The sequence below is a fragment of the Callionymus lyra genome, chromosome 7, assembly GCF_982586985.1.
Source record: "Callionymus lyra chromosome 7, fCalLyr1.hap1.1, whole genome shotgun sequence".
NCBI classification, from domain to species: Eukaryota; Metazoa; Chordata; class Actinopteri; order Syngnathiformes; family Callionymidae; genus Callionymus; species Callionymus lyra.
The window spans coordinates 19900331-19914389 of NC_141824.1; the positions used below are offsets into that span (position 1 = coordinate 19900331).

General features: G+C 39.8%; 2 protein-coding genes and 1 non-coding gene across 4 annotated transcripts in view; all 3 read right to left on the minus strand.

Moving 5' to 3' along the window:
* Positions 1-6140, minus strand: part of galnt17 (polypeptide N-acetylgalactosaminyltransferase 17) — a 61778-nt gene extending 55638 nt beyond the window's left edge. The window contains exons 1-4 of the mRNA XM_087795856.1: positions 5605-6140; positions 4688-4871; positions 4261-4427; positions 355-529 (exon numbers count right to left, since the gene is read on the minus strand). Coding sequence (XP_087651982.1) covers positions 355-529; positions 4261-4427; positions 4688-4871; positions 5605-5845 — 767 coding nt within the window. The 5' untranslated portion in view covers positions 5846-6140. The remainder of the gene's footprint in view (positions 1-354; positions 530-4260; positions 4428-4687; positions 4872-5604) is intronic.
* On the minus strand, positions 1942-2014 carry trnat-ugu (transfer RNA threonine (anticodon UGU)). Its single transcript has one exon. It is a non-coding gene; the product is annotated as a tRNA-Thr (tRNA).
* A 3023-nt stretch (positions 6141-9163) lies between the features above and the next one.
* On the minus strand, positions 9164-13559 carry rhbdd1 (rhomboid domain containing 1). Of its 2 annotated transcripts, none has more exons than XM_087795504.1 (8): positions 13406-13559; positions 11832-11986; positions 11477-11756; positions 11251-11383; positions 10948-11036; positions 10773-10829; positions 10527-10646; positions 9164-9530 (listed from the first exon to the last, which is right to left on the minus strand). In XM_087795504.1, exons 2-8 carry the CDS (start codon positions 11982-11984, stop codon positions 9424-9426), a joined length of 939 nt encoding a protein of 312 aa, XP_087651630.1. In that variant the 5' UTR covers positions 11985-11986; positions 13406-13559; the 3' UTR covers positions 9164-9423. The 2 variants fall into 2 exon arrangements, with proteins under 2 accessions (XP_087651630.1, XP_087651629.1); XM_087795503.1 differs by lacking the exon at positions 13406-13559 and adding an exon at positions 13052-13394 and having other exon boundaries at positions 9165-9530.
* Between the last annotated feature and the right edge of the window lie 500 nt (positions 13560-14059).

The window sequence follows — 14059 nt, forward strand, 5'->3', positions numbered from 1 at the left end:
GGTCTCTTTTCGGGCGTTTTGCTGTGCCCTGCTATTTGAGGAGGGTGAAGTACGTAAGACACCACATAGGGAATCCTCTGTCACCACAGTAATTTAGTTGCTGGCTCAACTAACGCAACTTACTAAACTCTCAAACTTAAATGTAAAGAATGTGATGATCGGATAATCAGAGGCAGAGTCGCATGTGGGCCCCAGGCTAGACTTTTCTAGGTCTACTCTATTGTATATGTTAATCTCTGTTTTATAATCTCTGATATGAATATACATGACACTTCACATGATTTTAGAAGCTAGGTGTGGCACTTTTGAGCTTCATGACTACTAACGGCTCTATTCACATTCAGTCTCGCTCACCAGGACGGCGTGAACTCAACATGAGCATCAAAGAAGCCCGTGACCTCGGCTGTGGCCACTTTCCAGCCTTCAATTCTGGCCCGGATCAGTCCCTCCCTCTTCTGGTTCCTGACGATCTTCACCAGACCAGGGTAGCGCTTGTTGACGTATTCCTCTAGTGGCCCTTTCAGCTGCTCTGTAAACCACAAGATCACAAAAGAAGTGCAGTGAGCTCAATAAGAATTATACATATGATAGATAGTGGGATGTAACAGGGTCTCACCAAGTGGAAATGTTGTAATTGAAATCTATTTAAAAAACATCCTGTTGAACAAATTTTCTATCCCTCTATGTCGATGTCCAAATGATCTAATGTGGTTTATTCCAGGACGCCAACTTTGTATAATCCAAACCAACCAATTAGCCCCCTGACACTAAAGGAGTAGCGTAATGTTTTTGTAAAAATGTTTATGTCCAATAACCATCTTGATAACTTTAATTTTGCGTTTCCTTTTTTGTTGCCCCATTGGTTATTATTGAAGAATCAATAATGTGATAAGTGTATTAGAGGAACAACATTTATCATCCATAATTATATGGAGAACGTTTTTTAATAATTCATTCTCACAATTATTCATCTGCTGTTTATTAAGACGGGATCTGAGGTGGTGAGAAATTATCTGCCAGCGTTCTAATCATTAGGTTTCTTCTTTCTTCGAAAGGCGAGCCAGCTGATAACGACCTCGCCGCCATCTTTCAGTCAGTAATGACCCTCCTCGCCTTCATCTCACACCAAAACATCTGACTCATGTTGGAGTCTTTGTTGCTCGCACTCTTGATCACACTTCCTGTGATGCCTCCTCCCTGTGGACATGCTGAACTTGTTAAAAGTTTCTCAGCTCGAGCCTTCTGCAACACTGCCCACTCTACAGTACCGTGATGGAAACATGGCTGCCAGCCAGAAGGATGCATCACGATGGTTAGCTAGAAGCTTTGTGGACGATAAGTATTTTCAGTTAACAGGAAGGCAACAGCATTAGATAACAGTCAGTGAGTGTTGAATAAAAAACAAGAACATTGGCAAGAAGCATTTTGAGACCTATTTATTTGTGCAGGCTTTTTTTCTCAATTATCTTGGGGCTCCTATGTTTGTCTCCTTTTAAAGTCCTCAAATTGGTATGTATTTTTTAACTGTGTATTGTTTTGTTGTTTAAGCGCTTTGTGACCCTGGTCTGTAAAAAGCACTTTCAGAATAGAAATGACTGACTTACTTCCCGTGTGGGGATGACGAACAGTGAGGGACAAACACTTTTTTGGTAATAATTCAAGAGACACAATAAAACGAATTTTGAACGGATAAAACAAAATAAAAGACTTGTGATAATTCAAAGTATATCAAGGCAATGTCAGGAGTCGAACCCAGGATCTTCTGTTTATTCCATACCTAATTTAAGTTTAATTCTGAAGTCCTAAAACTACATTTTCAAAAGATAAATGGTGGGAAAATTGTTGCATCTTGCGTGGATAGAGGGAAAATAACTTTGAGATTTTGGCAAACAGTTGGGGTCAGCAAATTCTGTTTCCTAAACATGATTTCCTACTTGGAAAAGGCACTGCTGGGAGTCGAACCCAGGATCTTCTGTTTACAAGACAGACGCTTTACCATCTAAGCCACAGTGCCATATGAAAATATAATTTCAAGAAACATTTAGAGTATATAGAAGGTTAGAAAAAAGGTCCTTGTATACTTTAAAACCATAAAGAAAGTTACAGACATAACTTGGCAATGGTTGGCTAGGCTTCAGTTTATACGATATGTAATTGTAACTTAAACGTAGCTACAGGTCTCACTGAGAGACTTTCAAACATACACAGTGACCCTGATACCATTACATCAGTTCGGTTAACAAGACAGGTTCATTCACCGGAGAAAGCAAAGCTGGGAGTCGAACCCAAGATCTTCTATTGAGGAGTCAGACTAAACTAGGGTGCTAGCTACAACTAAGCCCAAGTCATTGAAAGACTCCCTCTATGTCAAAGAGTATAATAGTATGTTTCCCAAGGATAAAGCCTTGAAAAGTGTAAGTGAAAAACAAGCCTCTCCTCAACTATTTATTCTGATAAGGACAATAGAAGTAGATCAAGACACTCATGAAAAAACCGTGAGTAGGAGATAATTCTCAATGTTTGTAATAGTGGAAATTAGATTCTGTGTGCAAATAAGTAAGTAAGTACGTAATTGTTATTTGTAGAGCGCTTTTCCAGACCAGGGTCACGAAGCGCTTAAACAATCAAAACAATATTCAATAAAGTATATACTTTAAAGGTTAAGATAAAACTGAAAACACAACAGGAGTTCCAGAAAATCAAGGAAAAGCCTGAACAAATAAAAAGGCACCGCAAGGATCTCTTCTTTTCTAGCGAGGGACTTTAAACATCTGAGCCACAGATATATCTCACCAGACATTATCAAAATACTCGGCACTGAGGTGGGAATCAGACGCACAACTTCAAAATGTTTTTCACCATTTGATCCACATAGGAGGCTTTGATCCGTTGAGCAAAGCAAGAAAGACGGGAGTTGAACTCAGGGTTTGTTCTCTTCAGTAGACAGCAACGTTGACCATCACAGCCACAGTGCTGCGGGCCAACAAATCTCCATGGCAACTGCTCCGCAAGTGTAACAATTTCCAAAATAATTTTGGCAGGACTCAGATCATATCAGCTGCCGGTGTCAGAATCATGTGGAACGAGATGTCAGCCTGTTCTTCTGCGGCTCACAAATATTCCTGCTATTGAAGTGACATTACGACACCTGCTTCCTTCTCCTCTTTTGTTCCACTCCTTCTCTACCCAATCTTCACCTTGCACTCTCCTTCTCGGCCTGCTCGTCTGACCTCATTTATTTCAGAGCGATTTCTCTCCACCACTCTCACTAATGGGCCGGTTCGCTCGCTCGTCCTCATTACTTTTCTTCTCCTTTTAACCATTGTCCATTTTCAGATCCCGTCGTTCTCCCCACTTCACCGAAACTCATCATCTTTCCTTGCCTGGCTGCCTGGTTCCATATCCATTAAGGCGCCCATACTTTTCCTCTTGGAGACGAGAACATTTGTAGTGTCGCAATCTTGTTCAGTGTTGCGCAAATTAATTTAAAATAAATATACTTTTTAGCTTACTGTCACTAGTTACTAGAATCATTGTTATACTTGTGTCTTGAGCTGAAGAAGAGTTCTTAATCTTGTGATAAAGCAGCTTTTTTCTAAGGATGGGGTCTTGAGCCGAACATTTGAGACGGAGCTAAACTAATTTGAAAACTAAGTTTGTACAATTTTGACAAAATACAACTGGGCTTTTAATCAGTTAAAATGTTAAACTTTTTTTGTGTTATGTTCTGACAGTTATTTTTAGGGCTAGATTTTCCAGGTGGGTTCAGGTGTTTGAAACAATTAATCTATATGGTCAGGCTAGTAGGGTTTGAACCAAGAACCTTCCTATTTGGAAAAGTAGGTTTTAACAAAAAAAAACACCATGGCATCATTATAAATGTTAAATGTTAAAGTGGATTTACAGTAATTTTGTACTTACAAAATAAATTTTAACTAAAGATTGTTTAATGTTTTTTAATGGCTCAAAATAGGAAATGCAGGGATTTGAACCTAAAACCACTTGGCCAGCTTGTCCCAAAGATCCACATTTTATCCTGGATGAAACATGATATTTATATTTTTCCATATATTCCAGGTGAGTTAAAAACATATATTTTTAAATGTATCCATTATAGAACATCTGCTGGGACTTGAACCCACAACCTGTATACAAAAACTCACACCTGAATCATATCACAACAGCTGGACCTGTAGACGTTGTTAAGCAGGCGTTCATAATGTTAATGGTGATGGTGAAGGACAGAGGAGTGTGGCTGACCGTCGTCGCTGTGGTCGTCCACCAGGATGATCTCCTTGAGCAAGTGAGCCGGCGTGTGATTGACAGCTGAGTGCACCGAGCGCAGGATCACCGACAGGGCCTCGTTGACGAAGATGAAGATGAGGGAGATTTGAGGAAGTTCTCTGGAGAAACTGACCTTCCTGCACCTGTAAACACACACACACACGTGAATAAATCGAAAGGATATGATGATGATGACGATGATGATGTATCCTTCATCCGTGAGCTAATATTATTAATGATATACACTCTGGGAGTATGTGTGTCATGGATGCAGTGGAGATGGTCTGGTGGGATTCAGGTCAAACGCCAGGTTCTCTGAGAGTGTGTGTTTGTGTGTGTGAGCAGTGGAGTGAGTCCAACAATGATCACTTTGCAGGTAACATACAGTCTGATCCGGACTCACTTGCTGGGTCTGTGGTCCGGGATGGTTCTGTCCAGAGAGATCCGGTCACTGAGGAAAGCATTGTATCCGTATTTCTCCTTCAAGTATTTGGCATTACTCTCCTCGGCCGGCGTCAACGTGGCAGCGATGCCTCCTTTACCTCGACCCCCGAAACCCTCGATCAGGCCCAGAGACTTGGACAGACCTGGAACACAAGAGTGACCCCTTTTGGTTTGATTTTCTTTTTGTTTCATCTATATTTCTTTTTTTAATACACAGAATTTAATTATTTATGTTCTTCTGCATTTATTATGTTAAAACATTATTGATGACAACTTTGCATTGGACTTTCCTACTACTTTTTTTTTTTATTAATCCTGTACTTTTAATTTAAATGTACAGTTAATTTATTATATATATCGAGAACCTTTTTTTAAACAAAGTTAGTAAGAGAAGAAAATAAAAAAGATCAACATAAAATTAAATAAATAAATGCAATATAAATAAATTAAATAAATATAATTCAATGTAATATTAATTTAACTTACGTAAAAAAAACTAAAACTGTTGGGGTTTTTTATTATTAAATATGATTATCAAATTATTTTGAGGGGCAAAAAAAAACCCAGGACAAAATAAATAAATAAATAACTTTTGTAGTATTTAGAGTAAATACACTGATACTGTAAATACAAAATAAAATGGTTACTGGTTCTACTCTGACCTTATGAGGGCCACATAAAAAGTCAAGGGCGTGTCACGTGGCCCCGCATTTCCATATATGTTCCAGTGTTTTCCCATAAATATATGATTTAATATCTTAATTTTACTAGATTTTAAGACTTTAATTCCATGCATCTTCTTAGAGGTACAAGTTATGTTTTTTTTTCCAAATTAGAATTTGAGAACATTTGAAACGACAGAAGAAGGTTCGGTACCGTTGAGCTGCCGGTACACCACGTCCTCCAGAGAGCTGAGCCTCTTCAGCAGCAGCTCGTGACTAACGTTCGGCCCCGGTACCGTCCCGTTGCTCGCGGGCCTCCTGCGGTCCAGCGGAACCACCGGAGCGAGCGCCTGGACGCTGCGGGTCTTGCATCTGGCCCAGAAGGTGACGAACCCGGCCACCGCCACCACGTTCAGCACCAGCAGAAGCCTCCATCTCCTGAACACGAAAGCCATGGAAAAAGTCCAGGTTCGGGATCTGGTGCCACAGAAGATTCACGGGCGGTTCCGGTCACACACCCGCAGCCTCCCCGGCTTGCATCTCCTCCTCGCGCGGCCGTGCGAGCGGGTGAGCGGGTGAGCGGGTGAGCGCACAAAGATGTCGCGGATTCTGACACTTTTCCCGCCCCAGAAGCGACGCAGACCCGGTTCTGAAAGACCCCGCGCTGCTCCTCTACATCCTCGCGGGAGATCCGTGGGAGTCTGCCGGCGCCCTCAGCATCCTCGAGCCTGCTGGCCACGCACTTCCGCCGCTGTTCTCCTCACGTCCTCCTGCCTCCTCGCGTCCTCCTGCCTCCTCGCGTCCTCCTGCCTCCTCGCGTCCTCCTGCCTCCTCCTGCCTCCTCGCGTCCTCCTGCCTCCTCGCGTCCTCCTGCCTCCTCGCGTCCTCCTGCCTCCTGCACCTAAAACACCGTATGAGCGGCGCAACAGAAAAATCGAGCAGCTCTGGAATGTGTGCTGGAACCCAATAATAATCCCATTGATGCATTGATGTGGCCCTGATGAGACAGAGATCACGAAGAAACTCACAATTTCGTTTTATTCTCATTTGAATTAACTATAAATATGATTATGGGTTTGTTTGTTTTTTGGTTTTTGTTGTAATTATTGCCCCTCAAAAACATCTGAATCACACCTGGGCTGTGCTTGGGCAACTGATCCATGTACATGTAGAACATGTTTCTGACAGAAATTACTAAAAAACATTTATTTGTGATTATGTATGAACTTGTAATACATTTTCCTTAAATTCATTATTTAGGACTCTTTTTTCCCTTTTTCTGGTCCTTTTGGTGAATGTTTCTAAACTATTGAGATCATTTTCTTTATTTATTTAAGATAATTTATCATAAATCGTTTTTTATCTTTTCATAAATGGTTAATACTTATGTTATTTGCATAGTAAGGTTTATTTTACATATTTTTTGTAATTATTATTTATTTTCTTACATGTTTAAATTCACAATTTCAGGGTATATTTTCATTTTGGCTCTTCGCGCCTCTCTTGAAGGCCCCTGACAACAATCAGATTATATAATGAGGGCCCAGACTTAAAAATGTAAAGGGGCTTTTAAATTCATTAAAAAATTAAAATTATATAAAATACTTTTCATAACTTGATTTTCCATTTGTTTAGAAAGTAATACCATTACATTTATGCTTTTGGCTGCTTTATTTTTGCTTCATGGACCCTTTTACCAGACATGTACTATAAATGTTAATGTTCTCAGTAAAATTTTAATCCGTGTGAAGGTTAACGTTCACTGTCAACATTGAATAAAGTAGCAACTTTGCTTCCACACTTGCCCCACATGCTACAACGGAAAAAATATTCAATTTTTGCTGATTAAGGTTTCTAACAAATGAGACAGTACAACACCCGTGACAACAGGGGGAGCTGTGATGAGGTTTAGACAGCAATGGTTGATTATCAAACATTATTCCTCCCCAACTGATCACATCTTACCGCCCATGAGTGTCCAGAAAAGAAGACCTGGTGTGAGTTCTTCATCACAGACGTGGGTTCACCTACATCGAAGAAGAATTGTCGCAGACATAATAACACGCTGGAAAAAAGTACCACAACAACATCACACTGCTAAGGCTTCTACATAAACCGACGACCAGGACTACATCCAGTAATTACTTACCGGATAAAAGATGAGTAAATTATTTGAAATTAATTCATTATACAAGTTCTTCTTTCATTATTCCATTTTTGTACTTTTATTTATTTTAGGGGGAGAAAACTTTCACTAAAACAAATCATTAAAACATAATAGGAGGACAAAAGGTTGCATGTGCCAGGTCTGTTACTGTATATAGAAACCATTGATACTCATTTTTAAATCAGAAACTGCTTTATATGCCAAGTACATGAACAATATACATGGAATTTTTTCCAGGGCTGCTTGTGTCGTCTTTAGGAGTTTTTGTTTATTTTCACTGAAAGAGTCAAATTCATATAAGATATAAATCAATTACAACAATATACGACAAAATATACAAAATAGTGGAAGAACTTCAGTGCAACTTTTACCAGTTAAAGAACTTGTAGAACAATCTCCTACTGTCAGAACACATTTGTGGTGCAATGTACAATGTCAGACTTCTGGTGCCTAGGCCGACCAAGTTATTCAACAGTTGTGGGTTCGAGTCCCACCAGAGTTGATCTCATACCTGTTTTTTTTAGACTTTATTAATAATCCTATACTTTGCTACTTGATATCAGAGTGTAATTATTAAACGGCTGAAGCATCTACTTAGTAAGTGTAGATCTTCTCTCGCTCATTACAAGTTGTGTCATAAAGTGTAAACATGTGTGCACTTGAGAGTGATTACACAGATGTTGTGTTAGCAAGTTAGTTTCCTTGTCCTTACTTTACATTTCGTCAAGTTATTTGTGGTTCAACATCTGTAAAAGTGTGTGTCTGTAGAGTGGAGTTGATCCACTAGTGTGTGTGTTTTGTAGCTTCTTTTCCATCCCAGACCAAACAAGAAGCCAATGTGGGAGCAACAGGAAGTTCCCTCCAAGGACAGGAGGAGGAAAAGATGCTAATGAGTCGGGGCGAGGTTGGGTCGAGGTGCTGAGTGGGATTCGATCAGATTATTCTATAAATAGCGGTTTCTTTAGTCTTCGACGTCAGAGCGCGACTCTGCCGCTCGTGCGATAAAAGAAAAGCAGAAACGAGCCGCGGGCTGAAACCCACTTTAAAACCATTCATCCCTCCGAGCCGGCGGTTAATCGCTGCTCCGCCGGGACGGATCCAGAACTCCGTCTTTAACTCAGTAACACAATGATGAGTCGCTGTAATCCGACCGGGATTCTTCAGTGACGGGGAATCGACCTCAACTCTACTTTGACAAAAGTTCAGCGACCTTGAGGCTGAAGTTAAACTTCTGTCGGCCGTGAATATTCCGCTTGTGTCATCTACTGCTCTGTCCAAGCTAGCAAGGGCAACAATTGGAGTAAATAAAGTCAAACATTAAACATTGTCAACAACACACAACTGTCTTAAACGAGCAAAAACGTCAAGTCTTGATGTGAATCATCGAGGACTGTTGGCTCCAAATTGGACTGTCCTACTTCCCATCATGCCTCAGGGGATCACAGTCACAAGTTTACTTTTGTGTCTTTAAATTTTCTTTTCTTTTTTTTCAGTTAAATGTTTTGATTATGTAACACTGTACACAGCATCCCGTTGATGTAGACTGACACACACACAGCGTTTGTGTCGTTATTCGTGCTCTGGTGTGTGTAAATGCAAATGTTTAAGGCGGACAACATTTGTAAAAAAATTATATTTAATATATACATTACAAAAGGGTCACGAACATCAACAATGAGTGAAGGTTGTTGGTACGACTTGTTGTCGTCGACAGTTTCTCTGCAGTCTTGAAGGTCACTTAGGAACCTGTCATGATGTCTGAGCTCTTCTCGACAGAAACAGAGTTAGGAAGATTAAAGACAACTCTGGTGGATCGAGTCCCTCTTCTCTCCACTCGACCCCCCGCCAGGTCCATCTCTGACCAGGTTAACGGTCAAACCTCATCAATCTCCTCCTCCGCATCTCCTCTGCTGCCGCCTGCTCCTCAGGGAGATGGAAACCATAAGCAGGAGGTTCTCTTTGCCCGGGACCATCTGAAAATTAGGACACATAAAAAATTATGCTTTTTTTTTAACTTCTTTTTTAAAACTATGCACGTGTTTGGCCACTAGGTGGATCCGTAAAGAGGATGAGCCGTTTCTGGTTAAGTTTTGTGAATGAAACTCTTAAACTCATAAATTAAGAGAAATAAATGAACCAAAACTAGAAAGTAAATGGGAAATTTAAAGTTTGCGAAGGTAAGGGATCAAATCACAAAAGTGTTTTTTTTCCATCATTTATCAACTTTTTTAATTGTTATTATTAGGGCAAATGAATCTTGACTTGAATATCCTGGAGGCCATAGCATTAAGGGTATAAAAGGGCTTATTTGATTCCATAACACTGCGTATTATATCTATTTTAGTTTTACATTCTGAATATAAATGAATAAAAATGTGAAGATTTTCTTTTAGTACGGTAAAATCGGAGTATCAGCAGAAGTTAAACATGAAAATATAACTCAAGGGAATTGTATCACAAAAACATTGTGAAATAATCATGTACATTAAAAATAAAATAAAAAGATCAGATGGGGAAAATAAGAGTTAAAACAAGAATGACTAATTAACTCAGATTTTACTGTCCTAAAAGAAAATCTTCACATATGTATTCATTTATATCTAAACTGTTGCCACAGTGATGATGTCACCTGATCGTTTATGCAATTATGATCCAGTAACTCAGTACTCGTTTGGTTTTGGCTGGTGTTTTTTTTTTTTTTTATACTGAATTTAAAATGTTTCGAATTTATTAATATTTAATTTTAAATGCTTCACATTTTTTAATATTGAATTTAAAAGTCTGTGAATTAAAACATATAGAATAATTTAAATTAAAATATAACAAATATTGAATCATTTAAATGATTTCAACCTTTCAATATTTGAAAACAATTATTCAAGCATTCAATATTCTGATGGCATTGATAAAAAAACAGTTTTCTAAATTCGAATAATTTAATTTTTTGGAACGCGTAATTATTTCTCTACCTTGATCATGCAGACTGTTCCTGATGGCCGCCTGCAGCTGCTCATCCTCCGTCATCTCCTCAAAGCGATGACCAGGGTGTGTGTTGGTGTGATGCTGATGATCTCTATGGCCACTCTGACCTGCCGGGTCACACACAGTTGTCTTATACAAAAGGAATTTAGCATTCTCATCTAGTATTGTTTTAAAATTAAGATAAGAGGAATATTCATGTGGTCAAGCTAGTATCAGCTTTAAGAGTCCGATACCTGAAGCTCTGAAGTTTGGGCTCGGCCTGGAGGGGAAACCACTGGAGGACACCAGGTCTGGAAGACATTTTAGGAAGACAGGAATAAGAAGCAGATAACAGATAAACTGCACACATACACTAAACACAGACTGTCACTTTAAGTAATGGAAAAACACCTTGTCTGACACACACACCTGCAAAGGTCTTCATGATGGTGCGCAGAGGCCCGGTGGTGTACATCAGACCCACAATGATGCCCGCCAGGTGACCAACGAAGGAGGTCCTGGAAAGAAGAGCAGAGTTTCACCGACTGTGTCGCCCCCTGCTGGACACCGACTGGTCACAATAAACGCCCAGGAGGGAATGTTTGTTTTAAAATGAATGTTAAAATGTTACTTTGAAGGTGAAATATCTCTCGTCTAAAGCTTATAGTTTTAGTCAAGAAAGAGTTAAGAATATATCAGCGACTCAACAGTTGACTAGAACGATTATATTACCCGGGTGAAGTAATGTGGATCAGAACCAGCTCCACCCAGCTGCCATAGCGGTTGGGGACTTGGAAACCCATGATGTTAGTCACGCCGCCTGGATGGTAGTGATTGTTCAGCACCTTCAGGGCAAACAGGACGCCTGAAATAGAAAGTAGCAAAGCAAGAAAACGTTAATTCCATCGGTAGCTGTAAGAAGAGCAAAGATGCGAGACATCAGCAAAGTAATCTCTACCTGAGAATCCAACTGCACATTGCAAACTGTAGGAGGCGTCATCCGTCAGCTGCGTCAGGACGGCCTCCAGCGCCAGGTAGGTGAACCCGGTGAGCAGAGAGAAGACCGCCAGCAGGTAGAGGAACCACGGCCCGCCGAGGTGTCGCTCCAGATAGAATCCCTTCATGATGAAGGAGGCCATGTTGAAGTAAAGATGCAGGTCGTCTGCGTGGTGGAATGGAGAAAGCAGAAGACGCTTCCAGTCTCCGTACCAGTACGCCTGCTGGACGCTCACACAGGTCTGAGGACCGAACAGAAGTAAGACTGAGACAAGTGGTTGGAAAAGAAAAGAAGCTCCGATACTTTCTGCTCGTACCTGCATTAGTGGAGCTACAGGCACCATGAACAGGTAAACATTAAGTCCTAAAACGGCCAAGGTGACCGGAGGGATGTTGTCAAAACCAACCCGGTAGACCAGACTGGCCAAGAACAGCAAACCCATCCGGGAGCCATGGTGCCGGTTCCGCATATCTGCATGCACAAGAAGAACATTTCTTTAGTTAGGAAGAAAGTGATTGAGAGAGGAGGTGTGGGTGGTTTGGTTGTTTTTATATTGGATCCTAGAAGAACGTTTTCTAATGTTGACTCCACTATTGATGACACTGACCAAAAACTGTTTCCTTCAACTGAGAAAAATCTCTAAACTTAGGAAAATGTTGTCGGAACATGATCTGGAGCATGTAATCCATGCGTTTGTGTCTTCTCGCCTGGACTATTGTAACAGTTTGTTTTCATGTCTAAACAAGAAGGATCTGTCTCGTCTGCAGTTGATTCAAAACTCTGCAGCGAGAATTCTGACCTGCTCTAGTAGAAGAACTCACATTTCTCCGATTCTTAATACTCTTCACAGGCTTCCAGTTTCTTTCAGGATCAACTTTAAAATTCTGGTTCTTACTTTCAGATCTATTCATGGTCAGACTCCTCCTTACATCAGTGATCTGATCCAGCCTTACACCCCAACTCGGGCTCTGAGGTCTGTGGATCAGAATCTACTGATGGTTCTTGAACACGGTTCAGGACCAGAGGAGAGAAATCCTTACAGATTGTTGCTCCTAAGCTTTGGAACGGTCGTCCTCTCCCTCTGTGTTTGATGATCTACTGACTCCTTTAAGAAAAATCTTAAGACGTTTTTATTTGTTCAGGCTTTTCCTTGATTTTCTGGAACTCCTGTTGTGTTATCAGTTTTATCTTGACCTTTAAAGTATATACTTTATTGAGTATTGTTTTGATTGTTTAAGCGCTTTGTGACCCTGGTCTGGAAAAGCGCTATACAAGTATAATTTACTTACTTACTTACATCAGTTTTTGTCAACATTAGAAATTATGATCAAAATCCGCATACTTTGGAAACAAACGTAGGAGAATCTTTTCCTTCAAGACTAAATAACTAAGTGGTCATAAAGTGATCACTATAACATTTAAATAAGAGATTATTGATCCCGCTAGAGAACATAAAACCACACAGTTTTGCCAACAACACTTTAACTTAATAGGAAAAGAGAGACAAAATATAATTATACTTGAAATTAAACTCACCGTTGTGACAAGAGTTGAAAAGGGACGTTTACGTCTATCCAACTTTACAACAACAATTAGCCTAATCACGTTTATTAAGTTAAAAGACTTTTGACAAAAGACTGTTTTGCATGGTCGTCGTAAAGTATAAGAAACTGTGACGTTTATGACGCAACCCCTCAGTTCACTCTCTGATTGGGTTAGAAGCGTGACGCTTCCAACTGTGATTGGCTAAAGCCAGTCATGTGGCGATTTCCCGGAAAAACAAAAACCATTACGTCCTGAAACAAAAATGTTTGCATTTAATGCAGGCGCATATACATTTGTAAATTAAATAAAAATCACAATACTGTTATTTTCAACACTTAAACTCACTCGCCTACAATTTTCAGTTCCGTTTTGGTTAACTGTCCATTCGCATCCGTTGGTATTTAAGTAAACGAGCGATCGTGGAGACTATGAAGCCGTTTCTAAGCGAGGTTTTCATGTTCGCCATGAATCGCACAAACTCAGAACATTTCTGCGGATTTCATCATCTGAACGTTCGAGAACAGTTCCGTGATGACGATTAGTCACGTGACAATAGCGTTCGAAGACCGCGCATGCGCATTCAATTTGAAACTTTAAAATTAACCTTTTCATTTTAAAGATATCTTTTATATTCGGCGAAAATGATGTTATTTATTCAAACTATCAATAGTATTGAAACACTTGTTTATATACTGGATTTTTACTTTGAATTAGAAACGTTTATTGCCAGTTGTAAACACAACATAGGATTTTTTGGTGGCAGTACAGAATAAAATAACAAAAATGCGATTACACACAAACTAAGCAATAAAAAAAACAGAAACAAGCACCAAGGGATCCATTCTAAGGCACAGATTGTTTTTATATTGATAATCTACGGAGCTTTACATTTAACACTCCCAAGAGATTGAAATATCTAGAACCAAAATATGCATTCTTCCTTAAAGATTGATTGACATAAACTTGGTTTATTTGAGCCATAACATAAACCTTTTTTGC

Bases quoted from the DNA above. Each gene is read 5' to 3' on its own strand.
- rhbdd1 (XM_087795504.1), bottom strand. From the start codon at position 11,984: ATGCGGAACCGGCACCATGGCTCCCGGATGGGTTTGCTGTTCTTGGCC. The intron at 11,384-11,476 runs GTAGAGATTACT...TTTCTATTTCAG, and splicing joins ATGTGCAGTTGGATTCTCAG to GCGTCCTGTTTGCCCTGAAG. The intron at 11,037-11,250 runs GTAATATAATCG...TCTTCTTTCCAG, and splicing joins ATCCACATTACTTCACCCGG to GACCTCCTTCGTTGGTCACC.